The 18,929-nt window shown below is 42.1% G+C and overlaps 1 protein-coding gene across 5 annotated transcripts in view; it reads right to left on the bottom strand.

The window, feature by feature from the left end:
- Window positions 1-18,929, bottom strand: part of UBXN2B (UBX domain protein 2B) — a 112,957-nt gene that overhangs the window by 36,322 nt on the left and 57,706 nt on the right. For all 5 annotated transcript variants that reach the window (XM_029591333.1, XM_029591336.1, XM_029591338.1 and 2 more), the window contains exons 4-5: window positions 15,591-15,683; window positions 4,746-4,855 (exon numbers count right to left, since the gene is read on the bottom strand). In XM_029591333.1, coding sequence (XP_029447193.1) covers window positions 4,746-4,855; window positions 15,591-15,683 — 203 coding nt within the window. The remainder of the gene's footprint in view (window positions 1-4,745; window positions 4,856-15,590; window positions 15,684-18,929) is intronic.

The raw sequence follows: 18,929 nt of genomic DNA, 5'->3' as shown, positions 1-18,929 counted from the left end.
AGATTTAAAGGAGTCAATAGGGTAAAGGGTATACCATCCCGGTTATTGTTTCCAACTGAATGAAGAGTCGCAATGAGTTGATGGTTTATTTATTTATTTATTTATTTATTTATTTATTTAAAAAAGAATTATTGCCCGCGCCCTCCAACGTTCAGGGCGGGTTACAGATAGTACGCTCATAGAAGCTATGAGTATATCTTGTATTGGGAAAGGAAGCGCCAGTGTCTTCAGAATGTCACGTTCAACATCCAAGCTGTTAGATGAAGCGAGGATTTTAGAGTCTGAAGGAGTGACCCTCCTTCTTGAGTCAGAAGGTATGGCTCATGACCCTGAGGCCTTGGACTCCGTATGGAATATTGTATGAGCCATGCTGGAACTATGATAATCATCAGGACTCTCTCTTCAATCAACTTTTGAATCATTCAAGAAATAAGAGGAATTGGAAGAAAAGCGTACAAGAGTCCAGTTGCCCATGAGATCAGGAAACCATTGTTAGCCTCTCTGTGTTGACTGGGCAGAATGGAACAAAACCTCTGCAACTTCCTGTTGTCCTCTGTCGCAAACAGGTCTAACTCTGGCAAACTGCTAGGGAGTTAGCAATCTGTTGTTATTTAGGAGAGTTGTGGGTGGATTCTTGGACCAGTGGCAGATGACCACGCCCCCGGGGAAAGATCCCGAAAGGGACTACTGGTCAGGCTCAGAGTATGGAGACAGACACATGCTAGTTCTTTATTAGACAGTATACTGAACCACCAGAGGTGGCAGTAGTGAGCTGGAATGCCCGGCTGGGCTGTAGTCCCTCAGATACTGGAACAGCGATCCCTGGAAGCTGAGCTGTAGAGAAACTGAAATATAGTGAGTAGGCAGGGTATGCAGAGTTCATGTACTCATGAACCTGATGGTAACACTCACACAATGTCTCATAGAAACCCAGGAGCTGGAATGTATAGGCCCTCGTGGAGAGAGTACCTGGTTCCAGGGAAAGCTCTGAGAGAGCGATGGTAACTCACTGATGTAGTTGGCAGTGATGACTTCCAGGCAGAAGAGAATACGGAGCAAGTCTGGGAACAAGGGCCTTCGAGGAGCAAGTACCGGTTCCAGACTGTCACCTGAAAAACAAAGGAGAAAGCGAGGCCCCCGAGGAGCGGGTACCCATGGTAAGACCGAGGAGGCAGAGAAGCTTAGGTAGAGTAACCCTTGCTAACTCAATCTGTTAGCAAATTCTAAGACCTTATATATCCGTCGCGGGTGACGGCATCTCAGGGGGACGCCCCTGAAGTTCACGCCATCGCCGGTACTTCAGTCGGGGCCGCGCACACACCCCTAGGCCTCCAGGAAACATGGCGGGTTTCAGCGTCTAGCCGGTCCGGGGATGCCGGAGGACTTCGGCAGAAGGACGCCGCGGCAGCCAATCTTCCCGCGGTCGAAGAGGGAGTCGCCAAAGAGGTAACGAGGGCGGAGAGAGGGCGTCGGGAACTGACGGACACAACACAAACCCCAACCGAGAAAGAGGTTGTCGACTACCACCTGATCCAGGGAGCACTCATAAGGGTGAAACACTCTGCTTAGTCGGTCTGCCAGCATATTCGCCAGACCTTGTAGATAAGTTTCTTGAAGGGAAATCAAGTGGGTGATGGCTAACTCCCAAATCAAGACAGCTTCCCAGCACAGCATCCATGAACTGGACCCTACTTACCGTACTTGTTTATGTAAACCATAGCGACCTGATATCTGTGTGAATCGTTACTGACTTATTCTGAAGCATGTGATTGAAAGTGATAGGTTTTTTGATGGCTCTGAGGTCCAGAAAGTTGATTTAGATGGTACTCTCCTCAGGTGACCATAGACCCTCTGCCTTGTACAGTAGCACATGTGCTCCCCATCCCTGGATGGATGAGTTGGTTGTTAAAATCAACTGATGAAGAGGTGCCTGAAGAGCTGCCCCTTCTTCCAAAATGCCTGGTCCTAACCACCATGCTATGTCCTTCTTCATGGATGTCGTCATGAACAATCTGGTTGCCAATGATTGAAGATATTGCAACCACTGACTTTTGAGGCCCCACTGTAATCTTTTCATAAGCAACTGAGTGCTGGAACTGACATGAACAGAAAAACATACTGGGGCAGACCAAGGGAAGCCCAGCATGCTGTATCTAACAGTGGCAAGTACCCACACATTAAATAGATATCAAGCTACTATAGCTTATTAATTAATAACAGTTTTCGGATTTTTCCTCTAGGAACTTTTCCAAACCTTTTTTATACTCATTTATACTAACTGCTATAACCACATCCTCTGGTAATGTTTTTCCTGGATGGTAGCTCCTAATATGGAACCTAACATCGTGTAACTACAGCAAGGGTTATTTTTCCCTATATGCACCTGTCCACATTAAATTTCATCTGCCATTTGGATGCCCAATCTTCCAGTCTTGCAAGCATACTTGGAAAGAAATGTATGCTTACAGAGAGCGGATCTTTAATTGCTTAGACGGGAACTCTATACAACCACAAAGTTCTCAAATAGCTATATTTTAAAATATATATAGATATAGATATGGGGCCAATATTCAGCCGTGGAATGGGCTGGTTAACAGGATCATTTATCAAATCGCGTTAGGGACTTATCACGGGTGTTAGGGCTCTAATGCCCACGATAATGCCATAATGCATCACGAGATGCGTATGCAAATTTTACATTTTTTCCTGAATGGGAGGAATTTGGGCGGAGTAATGTATCACAATCCGCTTGTGATTTAACTACTCTGAATAATTTTGTATCCTCCTCAAATTTGATAACCTCACTCGTAGTATTCCTTTCCAGATCATTTATATATATATTGAAAAGCATCGGTCCAAGTACAGATCCCTGAGGCTCCACTGTTTACTTTCCCCCTGAGAAAATTGACCATTTAATCCAACTCTATGGTTCCTGTCTTTTAACTAGTTTGTAATCCACGAAAGGACATCGCCTCCTATCCCATGACTTTTTAGTTTTCTTAGAAGCCTCTCATGAGGACTTTGACAAACGCTTTCTCAAAATCCAAATACACTACATCTACCGGTTCACCTTTATCCATATGTTTATTAACCCCTTCAAAAAATGAAGCAGATTTGTTAGGCAAGGCTTCCCTCGAGTAAATTCATGTTGACTGTGTTCCATTAAACCATGTCTTTCTATATTCTCTACGATTTTGATCTTAAGAAGAGTTTCTATTATTTTTCCCGGCACTGAAGTCAGGCTGACTGGTTTATAGTTATCCGGATCGCCCTTGGAACCTTTTTTATATATTGGGATTACATTAGCCACCCTCCAGTCTTCAGGTACAATGGATGATTTTAATGATAGGTTACAAATTTTAATAGGTCAGACATTTCATTTTTGAGTTCCTTCAGTACCCAAGGATGCATACCATCCAGTCCAGGTGATTTGTTACTCTTTAGTTTGTTAATCTGGCCTACTACATCTTCTAGGTTCACAGTTATTTTGTTCATTGGCCACAGCTGGGGTGGGAGGAGGGTCCTGGATAAGCTGGGTGGCTAACCGGGACCTATAGCAGGTGTATCTGAGCTGGGAGGGGGTTGCCAGATAGAGACAGTGCACAGCACGTAGTACAGGGTGGCCCAAGGAAAGGTAGCCTGCCTCCAATATCAGTGCCACGCAGGCAGGCTATTTTCCCATGGGCCACCCTGTATAACGACATTGATGCGAGGTGGGCTGTCTGCTGCCAGGGTCCGCAGGCCCCAGTGCGGCGGCAGACCGGATACCCACAACCTTCGATGGGGTAGTGACCCGCCATAGGTCACCTTGCTTGGATGTGGCAGGTCACCGAACACCCTGTGATTGCCTCCCGGAAGGCGCGGGGCCTTGCTTGGTTGCAGCAGGCCCTGGCCAGAGGTGACATGCTGCCTACACAGGGAAGGACGCTCTTGGTTAGCTTACCTATGTTATGGCTCGGATACAAAATCTGTTGTACACCGTTTATTGTAATAAAGCTGTGGCCCATTATATCCCACTTCTGGTCTCTATGTACTTTGTGTTTGTGAGTATGAATTACTGTGTTCCACCCACCTTCCCAGCGACAGGCTGTCACAGCTGCCTGGGTTATCAGACCCCCTCTTCCCCATATCCTTACAGTGCAGCAGTCGGGTTTATGGTTCTCGAGGGTTTCAATCAGTTTCTCTCTTCCCTACCTCTGCTGAACATGCGGCAGTGCAGTTTGGGAGCTAAGCGCCACTCTCAGTCCCTCCCCTTCCTGGTCTGCAGCAATGTGGGATGAAGTTTTCAGGGCAGCAACAGGTCCCATTCTCATTCGCCTGGCCTATGTTAGCAGCTCCATTTATCACAAGTAGCAGCAGTCCGCTCTTTTTCTCCCTAGCTAAACTTTCTTGCATCCCTTCTAGAGGACCCCCTGGGATAGTCTCATTGACCCAAGGTTGGAAACCACTAGTGCATATGATTAATTGTTAACAGCTACCATGTTAAATAATGTTGTGGCTGTGTTCACACCAAAAGAAGTGCATTATGTGCCCCTAAATGCCTTGTCTAGTTCTTATTAGTGTAAAAATGTTTCATGTATACACAGAAAATTCTGAAGGAATTCAAAATTGTTTATAATAATGTAGCACTACTTACTGAATTATTTACAGTAATCAATATATTGCAAAAGGACACATTTTTTAAATAGCTAAATGACAGCTATGAAGACATGCTCAGCACAGTCAGCAACTTTTCATAAACTTACCCTTTTTTTATAGACTCCAGAAACTGAGTATTTCTTGGGTCTGTGTAAGATCTCAGTTCTCCATCATCTAAACTGAAACCATTTCTCCAAAGCTTAAGCACAATTTGAACCTATTGGGGGAAGTAGCATATTAATATAAACATAATATAATAATAAATATAAAACTATAAACATTTAAAAGTGAATTTTAAAAGCCCGGCAAGCGCCAAAATTAGAGGTTGTGCAAACATGTCAAGCTGGTACACGCCTAGCGGATTTTAAAAGCTAGCTACATACATGCGTACTTACTGCTGCGCGCACAAATGAAGTTTTTAAAAAGGGGCGGGGTATGGGCGTTGCAGGATTATAACCTAAAATTTGCACATAAATACTTACGTGCCCTGGCACGTACTGGGATCCCCTTCCACGTAACTTTACTTCTGCTATGGATGACATGTAAGTTGTAGGCAGCATGGCTTTTAAAATCCCCCCACCTACACGGAAGAAGCAGCATTTGTGCGCACAGGTGTGTAGTCACTTAAAATAGTACACAGTCAGGCTATTATAGAACATAAGCACATATACAAGCATATAAAACAGGCGCATGCCGACGAACACGAGCACGTTTGTGCCCACGTGCCTCATTGAAAGTTACTGTCCCTGAGGTCAATATTCAAAAAACAGGATTAGCATCTCACTGAATATTTTAAAGTCGTCTATCCTGTCTGAATAAAGCCAATTAGGTTTCACGTTATCTGCGTATATGTACCCAGATAACATTAAGCTTATGCAGCCATACTGAAAGAATATTTATTTATTTATTTATTTATTGTTTTTACTATACCGGCTTTCATGACATGGATCACATCAAACCGGTTTACATTTAACAAAGTGTGCAAGAAAGTGATAACTCAAACAACTGTAACAAGAGCATTGTAAGGAGAGTGACAGTTACATTAAAACAGGGAAATAAATAACTGGGAGTTAGAGGTGAGAAGAGGGGGATATAACTTACAGCAAATTATTTACAAGGTTACAAGATTGAGTCCGATTAAATGTGAATTGATTAGTGAATGATAGTGTTAACACTGTGAAGGTGATGGCAGCGAATAACAAAGTTTGTTGTTTAAAACCATTTTTAATAGTGCGGTTGAGATGTGGGGTGTAGGTCTCAGTCGGAGCTTGGATAGTGTGGTTAAGATGTCTGGTGAAGGTCTCATAATATAGCCGAATAAGCACTGACAGATTTGAAAAAAGAAAAAAAGTTTGGGTCTGTGGCCAGGGCCCCCTTCTCCATGCCCCCCAAGTGCTGCTGAAGTTGGGGTTGGTAGGCCTGTGCCCTCCCCACGCCTTCCAAATCTGTTCAGAACTTGGCAGGTTAAAAGGCCTGAGGAGGTAAGCCAGACCTCCCTACTTGGCAATTCAAACTTTCAGCAAATGTTCAGTGTCCCCCCCCTTCTCTCCACAACCCCTGCCCACCCCCCAAGCCTGCCCCAACTCTCCCACCCTTGCTAGCACCCCTTAAATGGCCCCAATCACTGGGGTTGAGGTACAAGCAAATGTCTCTTGGCAGTGTCATGCGTTGCCTCGACAGTGTAAATTATTAGCACGTCTATAAAAATATTACTTCTACAGCAGCACTGGAAGCATATGCTGCCAGCATTGCTGTCGAGGTAATGTATGATGCTGCCGGGAGCAGAATGCTTATACTGCAGCCATAGCTGCCAAGGGCCATTTAGGGGGTGAAAGCAAGGGTGGGAATTTAGGAGCTGGCACTCATATTTGCCAACAATCGCTGTTCAGCCTGACATGTTCTGAACAGACTTCAAGGGAAGTGGGAGGCATGGGCTAGCCAGGCCCAATTTTAACATCACTTGGAGGAAGGGAGGGGTCCCTGGTCACCAGCTTGAACTTGATTTACTTTTCTTTTCTTTTTTTTTTTTTAAATCCATTGGCACTTAACTGGATATATTCTTTAAATATAGCTGCATAAGATTAAAGATATCCAGGAATACATTCCCTGATAACTTTAACCCTGCTCCTTGGGGCAACTAGAGTTAGACATATAATTTAATTGGCTAACTTGAAATATAGGAGGGCCAGATTCATCACGGCATTTTCCCATAGACACAGACTGGGAGAATAGCCTTAAAGGCATATTTTAAAAGCCCCACACACACCAAAGCCGGGAAATATATGAGTATCTCAGGCTGGCGCGCGCTGCGCAGATTTTAAGAGGAACCCAAGTTCACGTGTATCTTCTGGTACACACACAAATGGAAAAGGTTATTTGTTATTTGTTAAATTTGTTAAATATTATTGTTACTTTCAATGTTCCTTGTAATAATGCTCAATGGTTGATTGTTATTGTTCAATGTTCAATGTTCTATGTAAAAAAACCCAGGTCTAACCTCCCAGACCAGGGCAACCTTTTCGTTACTTGTAAACCGGATTGATTTGTATTGCATACAGGAATTCCGGTATATAAAAGAATTAAAATAAATAAATAAATAAAAAGGCAAAAAAGGGGATGGGGCATGGGCAGTCTGGATATGCAACATGAAATGTGTGCATAAGTATTTACGCGCACAAGCGCATGCCGAGGTCCCCTACCACATTAACATTACTTCTGCTATGGATGGCAAGTAAATAACGAAACAACAAAGAAAATGAGGCTAATTAGCAGAGTTTTAAGGGTTAAAAGAAAGGCATATTAACTAGGGGATTAGGAAGCCCTATCCTTTACCTGGGCAAACTGGGAACGGACTGGGGAAGCTGGTAATTGCATCCGCGTACTTATCTAATAAAATCCCCCTACTTATGAGACAGAACCGGCATTTGCATGCACATGCACGAGTCTATATAAAATTGCGCACACATGTAAACAGTTCAGCCGATTTTATATCATTTGCACGTATATTATAAAATGGCCATGTCTCTGGAAGCGAACCGACAATGTACATGTGCGCCCACGTGGCTGTTTCAGTTACCTTCCCCGAGAATCAGGCAGTTAGCCGGATAAATTAGCTGCCTAACTCATCCCTGCCCCAGAATGCCTCTGAAACTCCCCTAAATTATTTGGCTGAATTCTATCCTGATAATAACTTGTCTGGTAAAGTTTAGTCTGATAAATGGCCCCAATATTCATCCAGTAAGGTTTATCAGGATAACTCACAAATTATCCATATAAACCCTTTTGAATATAGGCCTCTAATGAAATAATGTTAGAAAAGACATTTTAGTATGCTATGTTTAGTTTAACTTTAGTGTTAACATGTCAGTATATTTAAAAGAAAGCAGATAAAGTAGATAAAAAGCATGACTGTTTTATGTTGTAAAACAAAGGAGGAGGATAGAGATAGTACAAATGAACACTTTGTTTTTGTGGCTTTTGGACTTTCACTCAAATTCCCCAGAAAGATGGAATGGTTCATGGGCAGCCAATAATACAAGCAGCAGGGCTGCAAAGGGATTACCAACTCAGTGGCCTTCAGACAGACACTGCCCTTGAAATGGGCAATTAGCCTTGACTATATAATCAATTTCATCATGGCTCAGTGATGAAAGGTGCAGGGTAAATTAAAGCAGGCAAAAAGTACACAAGGCTAAATATGTTTTGCAATTACATTTGAAATCTGAAGTGTAATCAGTTGCATTTTTAAATAAAGCACATTTTCTAATAGAAATCAGTTCATGCTGGAACAGTATTTTCCCCATAATACATGGAGTATGAAGTAGTGTACAATTCTGTTAACAAAATTAGTTAAAGTTCAAATATCTCTTGCACCTCGTTAAGAACACTATGACTTTGTTAAAGTCATTTTTATTTAAGTAAACAAATTAGTAATTTTGTCAGGAAGACGGATAATTAAGACCAGAGCAGCATATAAGTTTTGATGCAGAGATTTTTATATTGTGTGCTTTTATTCTGTGCGTTTCAAATATTTATGATTTTATTTTGTACATAGCTTAGATTCATGTTAAGGGATTCATAAATTTTAATAAAGATAAGGACTGTAATTTCAAAATGAGTGCATGAGTGTGTATGGCACGCGAGCAAAATTATACTGGAATTTTAATTTGGGCATGCACTTGTGCACGCATGTTTTAAAATACACCAATCGCGTATAAGTATGCTCCTAATTTTAAGAGGTTACTTGTGGAAAGCTAGTGCGTCTTCCACTGGTCTTTATCGGCTTTTATGCGCATTATGTAGGAGGATTTTAAAACATGCTTACGTAAGGCACATTCACAGTTTCCAATTACTCTACCAGTTTGACAAATTAATATGAGATCTTTCAGACCCCTCTTGTTCTTCATCCTGCATGTCCCCCAGTTGATCTGGACCCTTCACTTTGTCCTATAAGCTCTAAAGCTCAAGGTTTGCATACTTGATAGGAGCAGCAGTAAAGTTACGCAGATATCTAGGCTACACAAGCTGAGGTTAGGTTTTAAAATACGGAGTTATATGTGTGGACATGTTAGCCCCAGCATGCATAACTTGCAGCTTTTTAAAATCTGTGTTGCTTGCATGCCGCTCACAGACACTCGTTTGTGGGCATTTTTACCCAAGCAACGCCTGCACCGCCTTCTCAGAAATACCAAGTAAGATCGCATTACAATAATCCCAAATTGGAGAAATCAGCGCTTAGACCACCGTTCGAAAGGACTCAAAACTCAACATATTTCTTAACCTCCATAGGTGATGCAATTTAAATAATATAGACCTAACCTGGTTAGAAATATGAGATTCAAAAGACAACTCATCGTCATATAAATTCCTGACCTTGGAAGAGGGTTTTACTCTCTCTCCACTAATCAAGAAAACTTCTGGAGGTGAAACTTCTTTCTTGCCTGCAACAAAAATCCATTCAAAATCAATTTATTTCTCTCAGTCCAATTAATGATCTTCTCTAAGGAGTAGATTTTAAAAGAAGCGTGCACGGCCTACATACGCACGTACACATGCGTGCCCAATTTTAAAATGCGCGTACATGTTATAAAATCGGGGGTCGGTGCGTGCAAGGGGGTGCACAATTATGCACCTTGCGCACCGAGCCACGCTACCTTCCCCCGTTCCTTAACCCTAACCTGACCTTCCCACCCCCTAACTTTTCCCCGCCTAGCACTACTCTAACCCCCCCCCCATCCTTTGTCTTCCCTTTTGCGCCTGTCGGCCAACTGCCAGCACACAATCCTCCAACACAGTGGCAATGGCCGCTCTGTTGGATACCTTTAGCCTGTCCCACACCCAGACCGCCCAGCCCCAGCCCCGCCCCCTTTGTAAAGCCCCGGGACACGTGTCCCGGGGCTTTACGCAAGTCGCCAGGCATTTTTAAAATAGGCCCAGTGCGCGTAACCTTTTTAAAATCTGGCCCTAAGCCCTTTTGTCCCAAAGGCCACTCTAAGGGGCAGATTTAAAAAAAGTTCGCGCATCTGGTGCAAATAAAAGTACGCCGGATTTTAAAAGATACGCGCGTAGCCACACGTATTTTTTAAAATCCGTGGTCGGCGTGTGCAAGCTGCGCAAAATCGGCAGCCTGCGCGCGCCGAGCCGCACAGCCTGCCTCCATTCCCTCCGAGGCCGCTCCGACACTGGAGAGGCCTCGGAGGGAACTTTTTTTTTGTCCCCCCTCCCCACCTTTCCCTCCCTTCCCCTATCTAACCCACCCCCCAGCCCTAACTAAATCCCCCTCCCCTACCTTATTTTGTTGAGTTATGCCTGCCTCTGGCAGGCGTAACTTGTGCGCATCTCCGGCTCCCTGCCCTGGCACAGGTCGCTGTGCCGGAGCACTCGGCCCCGCCCCCGGACCGCTGTCACGCCTCCGGCCTCTCCCACGGACAGCCGCCATGCCCCTGAACACGCCCCCGAATGCCATGCCGCCCCTGACACGCCCCCAGACAGGCATCCCGGGGCTTTGCGCGTGCCGGCGGCCTATGCAAAATACTTTAAAAATCTACCCCTAATTGTACATCATCTGCATATATAAACCCTAAAACCCAGCAAACGAACAGAATGACCCAAAGGCAACAAAAAAATATTGAATAAAAGAGGAGACAATGGAGAGCACTATTATCAGGGTACAAATTATATTGCAATGATAGGGAGGATCAACTTGGCGGGGGTGTGGCACTTTATGTCCGGGAGGGTATAGAGTCCAACAGGATAAAGATCATACAAGAGACTAAATGCTCAGTAGAATCTATATGGGTAGAAATCCCATGTATATTGGGTAAGAGTATAGTGATAGGAATATACTACCATCCACCTGGACAAAATGGTCAGACAAATGATGAAATGCTAAGAGAAATCAAGGAAGCAAACCAATTTGGCAGTGCAATAATAATGGGAGATTTCAATTACCCCAATATTGACTGGGTAAATGTAACATCAGGACATGCTAGAGACATAAAGTTCCTGGATGTAATAAATGATTGCTTCATGGAGCAATTGGTTCAGGAGCCAACAAGAGAGGGAGCTATTTTAGATTTAATTCTTAGTGGAACGCAGGATTTGGTGAGAGACGTAACGGTGGTGGGGCCACTTGGCAACAGTGATCATAACATGATCAAATTTAAACTAATAACTGGAAGGGGGACAATAAGTAAATCTGCAGCTCTAACACTAAACTTTCAAAAGGGAAACTTTGATAAAATGAGGAAAATAGTTAGAAAAAAAGCTGAAAGGTGCAGCTGCAAAGGTTAAAAGTGTTCAATAGACTTGGACATTGTTTAAAAATACAATCCTAGAGGTGCAGTCCATATGTATTCCAAGCATTAAAAAAGGTGGAAGGAAGGCAAAACGATTACCGTCATGGTTAAAAGGTGAGGTGAAAGAGGCTATTTTAGCCAAAAAAACATCCTTCAAAAATTGGAAGAAGGATCCATCTGAAGAAAATAGGATAAAACATAAGCATTGTCAAGTTAAGTGTAAAACATTGATAAGACAGGCGAAGAGAGAATTTGAAATGAAGTTGGCCATAGAGGCAAAAACTCATAATGAAAGCTTTTTTAAATATATCCGAAGCAAGAAACCTGTGAGGGAGTTGGTTGGACCATTAGATGACCGAAGGATTAAAGGGGCTCTTAGGGATAAGGCCATTGCAGAAAGACTAAATTAAATCTTTGCTTCCGTGTATACTAATGAGGATGCTGGGGTGATACCAGTTCTGGAGATGGTTTTCAGGGGTGATGAAGCAGATGAACTGAACGAAATCACTGTGAACCTGGAAGATGTAGTAGGCCAGATTGACAAACTAAAGAGTAGCAAATCACCTGGACCGGATGGTATGCATCCTAGGGTACTCTAGGAACTCAAAAATGAAATTTCTGATTTATTAGTTAAAATTTGTAACCTATCATTAAAATCATCCACTGTACCTGAAGACTGGAGGGTGGCTAATGTAACCCCAATATTTAAAAAAGGCTCCAGGGGCGATCCGGGTAACTATAGAACAGTGAGCCTAACTTCACTGCCAGGAAAAATAGTGGAAACTATTCTCAAGATCAAAATCGTAGAGCATATAGAAAGACATGATTTAATGGAACACAGTCAACATGGATTTACCCAAGGGAAGTCTTGCCTAACAAATCTGCTTCATTTTTTTGAAGGGGTTAATAAACGTGGATAAAGGTGAACCGGTAGATGTAGTATATTTGGATTTTCAGAAGGCGTTTGACAAAGTTCCTCATGAGAGGCTTCTAGGAAAAGTAAAAAGTCATGGGATAGGTAGCGATGTCGTTTTGTGGATTACAAACTGCCTAAAAGACAGGACACAGAGAGTAGGATTAAATGGACAATTTTCTCAGTGGAAGTGAGTGGGCAGTGGAGTGCCTCAGGGATCTGTATTGGGACCCTTACTTTTCAATATATTTATAAATGATCTGGAAAGAAATACGAGTGAGGTAATCAAATTTGCAGATGATACAAAATTGCTCAGAGTAGTTAAATCACAAGCAGATTGTGATAAATTGCAGGAAGACCTTGTAAGACTGGTAAATTGGGCATCAAAATGGCAGATGAAATTTAATGTGGATAAGTGCAAGGTGATGCATATAGGGCAAAATAACCCATGCCATAGTTACACAAAGTTAGGTTCCATATTAGGTGCTACTACCCAAGAAAGAGATCTAGGCGTCATAGTGGATAACACATTGAAATCATCGTTTCAGTGAGCTGCGGCAGTCAAAAAAGCAAACAGAAGGTTGGGAATTAATAGAAAGGGAATGGTGAATAAAACGGAAAATGTCATAATGCCTCTGTATCGCTCCATGGTGAGACCGCACCTTGAATACTGTGTACAATTCTGGTCACCGCATCTCAAAAAAGATATAATTGTGATGGGGAAGGTACAAAGAAGGGCTACCAAAATGATAAAGGGGATGGAACAGTTCCCCTATGAGGAAAGACTAAAGAGGTTAGGACTTTTCAGCCTGGAAAAGAGACGGCTGAGGGGGGATATGATAGAGGTGCTTAAAATCATGAGAGGTCTAGAACGGGTAGATGAGAATCGGTTATTTACACTTTTGGATAATAGAAAGACTAGGGGGCATGCCATGAAGATAGCATGTGGCACATTTAAAACTAATCGGAGAAAGTTCTTTTTCACTCAACGCACAATTAAACTCTGGAATTTGTTGTCAGAGGATGTGGTTAGTGCAGTTAGTATAGCTATGTTTAAAAAAAGGATTGGATACGTTCTTGGAGGAGAAGTCCATTACTTGCTATTAATTAAGTTGACTTACAAATTAGCTACTGCTATTACTAGCAATGGTAACATGGAATAGACTAAGTTTTTGGGTACTTGCCAGGTTCTTATGGCCTGGATTGGCCACTGTTGGAAACAGGATGCTGGGCTTGATGGACCCTTGGTCTGACCCAGCATGGCATGTTCTTATGAGCTCTGCAAACAGCTTACAAATAGAACGCAAACAGATATTAAACGATTGAGTGGATAGGGCTGAACCCTGGGGAACACAAGTCAAAACTGAATGTCAGGAGGAAGAAACCTGGCCAACCTTTACTTTTTGCAATTGCTCTGACAGATAAGAAGCAAACCAGGCAGTTCCAGTTCTAGCTAAATCATGCTCCTTCATGTGATACAATAATATTTGATGGTTGACTTTATCGAAGGCAGATGAGAAATCAAGGATGACTAGCTTCTTACCCATATAAAGGCCACACCTAAAGAAATTGATTAGAGAAACCAGTAGAAACTCCATATTCAATGACTTCCGGAATCCAAATTGGAAAGGATCGAAAAGTTGGTTCTCATTGAGAAAGATAGATAGTTGTTTCAATACAGCAGACTCCAAGATTTTAGACAAAAGAGATAGAGACGATAGCGGCCTATAACTGGCCAAATCCTAGGATCTAAACTTGTTTTTTTGAGTAAAGGTTGAACTGTAGCTCTCTTTAACTGAGTAGGAACCAATCTCTTAATTAGCCCTGCATTTACAAATTGAGTAGAAAATGGAATAAATAACTCCTTTGTGGCCTTTAGAGTAATTGTTCTGCAAGGATTTAATGGAAAGGACAAGGCATTCATGGCCGAAATGATGTTAGAATTTCAACCTGGGAAACAGGTTGAAATTCAGCCCATTTAATCTCCAAATCAATAGGCAAACTGTGAAATCACTAAGGAACAAACAAAAAGATTGGAAATGTTCTTGGCTTTATTTTCCAAATACTCCAAAAAGTCCTTACAACTCTTAAGAGTTTGAGAAACGTTTTAGAGGACAAACCTAAAAGCATTTGCAAGTAATTGCAAACAAAATTTTTGGGTTATCTACGGCCAGGTTACAAGATCCATAATAAGCCTTTTCAGCAGCATCATATTTAAGTTTATAGTCAGTGAGGGTGCGCTGATAGATGTCTAATACTTCTTTAGAACGCAGATGACATCTTTTCCACTTGCATCTCCTCAATGACTGTTTACACTCATGCAAATCAGGTGCAAAAATACATTTCATCCCTTTGGAGACATTTAGCCTACAATAGGAGAAATTTCATCAGGAATGGAAAGTACGGTATCATCCCAAGGTTTTCAACAGCACAATTATCAAATTTGACAACACAGGCAACAATTCGATCATGATCAATCCAACCCCTACCAACAATGGCCATTGTTTGGAGCTCCCATTGGTAATAAATGATTAAAAAAGAGCTGAAATGAAATAAGAAAATGATCAGACCAACCAACAGCATGAACTGATAAGTTAAAAAAACTGCTTTTGTGCGCGCAATGGGAGATACATGTTTTGTTGCAGGCATTTTAAAATCCACTCGGCGCATGCGCGACCAAGACGCGCATATCTACAGTTTTGGTGCATGCAAGCTTTTTAAAATTGACCAGAAGGCTTATATCACAATGAGGCATTCATACTGCCGCTTGAGCTTGTTGGCTATTGTAAGAAGTGCATTCCCACAAAACTAACAACTTAGAATTAGCAAATATCCTCCCATGTACTACTTTTCTACACTGCTACATTTCAGGTCATAATGTTGTGCAGAGTGAAATCTGTTAGCATAACCCTAAAGTGAATATATTTCTAAAATAGAGATATTTGCTAACAAGATCAATCTATTAATAGCCTTATATGCTCTTACCTAAATTATTCAAATAGACATCACTGGGCCAGGGAAGTAATAAAAAGGAATCGAGAATCTAGGATAATGGAGTTGCAAAAAGCCAGGATATAGTCATTTTAATCTATTCTATATAGTACAATTCTATCTTATAATATGCCACATGAGCAGACGTATTTATGAACAAAGCATGGTAATAATTTTATCTCTCAAATTTAGAACTGTAGAGGTTAGTACTACATCTGCCTTTCTTTCAATGTTGTATCCTTTTTACTCACATCTTGTGTAAACTCCAGATGATGTTCTCCATATATATATTCTGATCGACTTTGGGATGAGTCACCCAATTTGTATCCACCACCAGAAAAAGACTGTCAAAATACAACATATCCTGCCATATTAGAAAGTCAACTGAAACATAGTAAATAATCTCTTTGATACAAAATACAAGTGAAATTATTTGAAATGGATATTGATGTGGTCTTTTACACACATTTTAGAACAGGAGTGCTCAAACCGGTCCTAGGGCCTCCGCCCAGAACCAGCCAGTCAGATTATCAGGATATTCCTAATGAATATGCATGAGAAATATTTTTATGGATACATTAGGAGGCAGTGCATGCAAATATATCTCATGCATATACATTAGAGATAGCACAGTTGCTTGCCTGAAACAGGTGTTTTCCCCTAGGACAGCAGGATGTTAGTCCTCACATATGAGTGACATCATCCGATGGAGACCGGCACAGAAACCTTTTGTCAAAGTTTCTAGAAGCTTTGACTGACACACTGAGCATGAGCAGCATGCCCCTATCCGCGCATCCACGCAAGGTCCCCCTTCAGTCTTATAACAAAGATAAAATAAAAGCAAAAAAATAATAAAGCAACAAACTGGAAGGAGAACCCAACTCTGCGAGGTGGCGGGCGGGATTCCTGAGGACTAACATCCTGCTGTCCTAGGAGAGCACCTGTTACAGGTAAGCAACTTGCTTTCTCTTGGGACAAGCAGGATGATAGCCTCACATGTGGGTAAATACCAAGTTCCAGGCTAACTCCGTCAACAGGGAAGGCCAACAGGTGCCGAACAAAGTGCCAACAGGCACAACAACAACTGCGGCTCTGTTGGTTAAGGGGACTGCCCAGCTCCAACAGGGATACTAGGCAGGAAGAATTGGGTTCAGGTTGTGAAAAGATTGTGCAGGATGGACTGACCAAAGGCATTGTCCTGTCGCCCATCTTTGTCCAGGCAGTAGTTAGCCGCAAACATGTGAAGAGAACTTCACATTTCGGCACGGTAACTTTTGACGATGGGGACCGCTCGCAGATGAGCAACCGACATTGCCATGGCCCACACAGAGTGAGCTTTGATGTGGACTGTCAGTCCCAGGTAGGTATGTCGCTTGTAGCGACATCCTCTGAGACAGGGCCCAAGACCACACCTGCACCACCTTGTGACAGAGAAGGAATGAACCTGTGCCTCCCTGCTTGTTGACATACCACATCACAACTTGGTTGTCCATTCGGATCAGTACTTCCTTGTGGGACAACTGATCTCTGAACGCTCAGAGGGCATAGCGGATCGCCCAAAGCTCAGAAAATGTATTTCTTTAAGCACATCCTTATTTTTCCTTATTTTTATTTATATTCTACTTTTCAGTCACTTCAAAGTGAATTACATTCAGGTACTGTGGGTACATAAAAATGAAGTCACAAATATTTTCATTAATTACCAGTATGTTTGACAACCAGAATGACAAACAAATAAGAAGCTGAAACAAGTCTCTACCAACAAATGAAGTGAGTTTATCACAGATAAGACTGAGAATCTCATGAAGGAGTATGGAATTCATTCTAAGACGACAGTTCCATCTGGCCATGCCAAAAATGCAGAATGTGCCAATTAAACACTATTAGAAGGAGCAAGAACAATGCTGATAAAATCAGGACTACAGGTCAAAATCACCATCAGTATAGATGAGCAAGAGGCAATCAGTAGGATACTTAAAAGTCTTATGGATGTCTCTCATATGACTGGTTTTCCAAACAATATCAAGAGAAGTTAGATTCTATGAAAACCTACAATCTTTGTTGGTTATTGTGAAAACAGAGAAAGATATCGGCTTGTATGATCCCAAAATGAAGATGATTCTGTCAAGCAGAGATCCATAGTTTCCTGAGTCAAGAAAAGATGCTGAAATTCTAGAAAATGGAGATCATATGATCAAGACACTTGTTACAAAATGAAAACTCACAAATTAAATAAGAAGAAAGAGTGGTATTAGTATTCTAGTATTCACAGAAAAAAAACATGTTTCCAAAGTTATATAAATAATCAAAGAGACTCCTGTCAAAATTAAGGGACTTTTAAAGTGTTAATGTCCTTGACACAGTCCCATGTTTCGCCTGAAGGCTGCTTTGGAAGGGTCGGAGCATACAGTAGTTCAAATGCTTAAAAACATCAATGAAACAAGTATAGGAGCTCTTACCAAAATGAAAAGATCATTGGACATTATCATATTGATGAAATTCTGAGAAGTAACGATGATAATGAGATAGGGTCATCATAGGACCTTCCATCATATATAGCAGAAATCTCATCAAAAAATCCCGTACCTTCCCTTTCCTCAAATCTTGCATTCCTAGGCAAACTTTTCGAAAAGGTGGTACTATTGCAAATGTATTTATTTATACGTATCTAAATTCCTGAAAAACTCAAAAGAACCTAGACTCAATCCAATCTGGTTTCAGCCTGACTACAGTACTGAAACTATACTAATGAGCATAATCAATGCACAAATACTCTGCTAGACCACAAACAGCCTTACCAATACTGCTAGATCTCTCAGCAGCTTTTAACACAGTAGACAGACCACCTGTCTAAAATACATAAGATCAGCAGGCCCAGTACTAGCATTGTTTACATCCTTCCTACATAATTGCACCCAAATTGTACCTCTTGTGTCAGCACTATCACAGCTTTACCCTCTCTCCTGTGGAGTACCACAAAGATCTATCCTATCCCCAAATCTGTTCCATATTTACATAGCCCCCTTGGACAAACTCACCAGGGAAACCAGCTAAGAAAGTTTGCTTACCATAAATAGTGTTTTCCATAGCTAGCAGGATGAATTAGCCATGCTGTCTGGGATGTCCCTCCGGGGTGGCTAGGCGGAGCTTCTCAAAGATGACAGAGCTTTGCTCTGTGTGCGGCTGCATGCACATCCTTTCCCGTGTGGTTCCATTTTCTCCTCAGTCTATTCCAAAGCATGTCTGCAAAGCGAGAAGTGGAGATTGTCAGGGAGGTGGGCAGGTCAGCATGGCTAATTCATTCTGCTAACTATGGAAAACACTGTTTACGGTAAGCAAACTTGCTTTTTTCCCTGCAGATAAGCAGGCTGAATTAGCCATGCTGTCTGGAAGTCCCCGGCTGAAGGTTGTGAGTGCAGTAAGAAGGGTCCCTGTGGGAATGTAGCACAGTTTCCAAGGCTGAGTATAATGTGTTGCACCCAATCTGGTCCAGAGTAGCAGACACTCTCCTTATGTGGTCCCTGATTGGAGTATGGATCTGCCCATTGCCGCATCCGCAGCGGCTTGTTGGTCGAGGCAGAAATGGGAAA

Source organism: Rhinatrema bivittatum, chromosome 2 (assembly GCF_901001135.1).
Source record: "Rhinatrema bivittatum chromosome 2, aRhiBiv1.1, whole genome shotgun sequence".
In the NCBI taxonomy this organism is placed as follows: domain Eukaryota; kingdom Metazoa; phylum Chordata; class Amphibia; order Gymnophiona; family Rhinatrematidae; genus Rhinatrema; species Rhinatrema bivittatum.
Note: the sequence above shows the minus strand (reverse complement) of the source record. Positions and strands in the feature narration are given on the sequence as shown.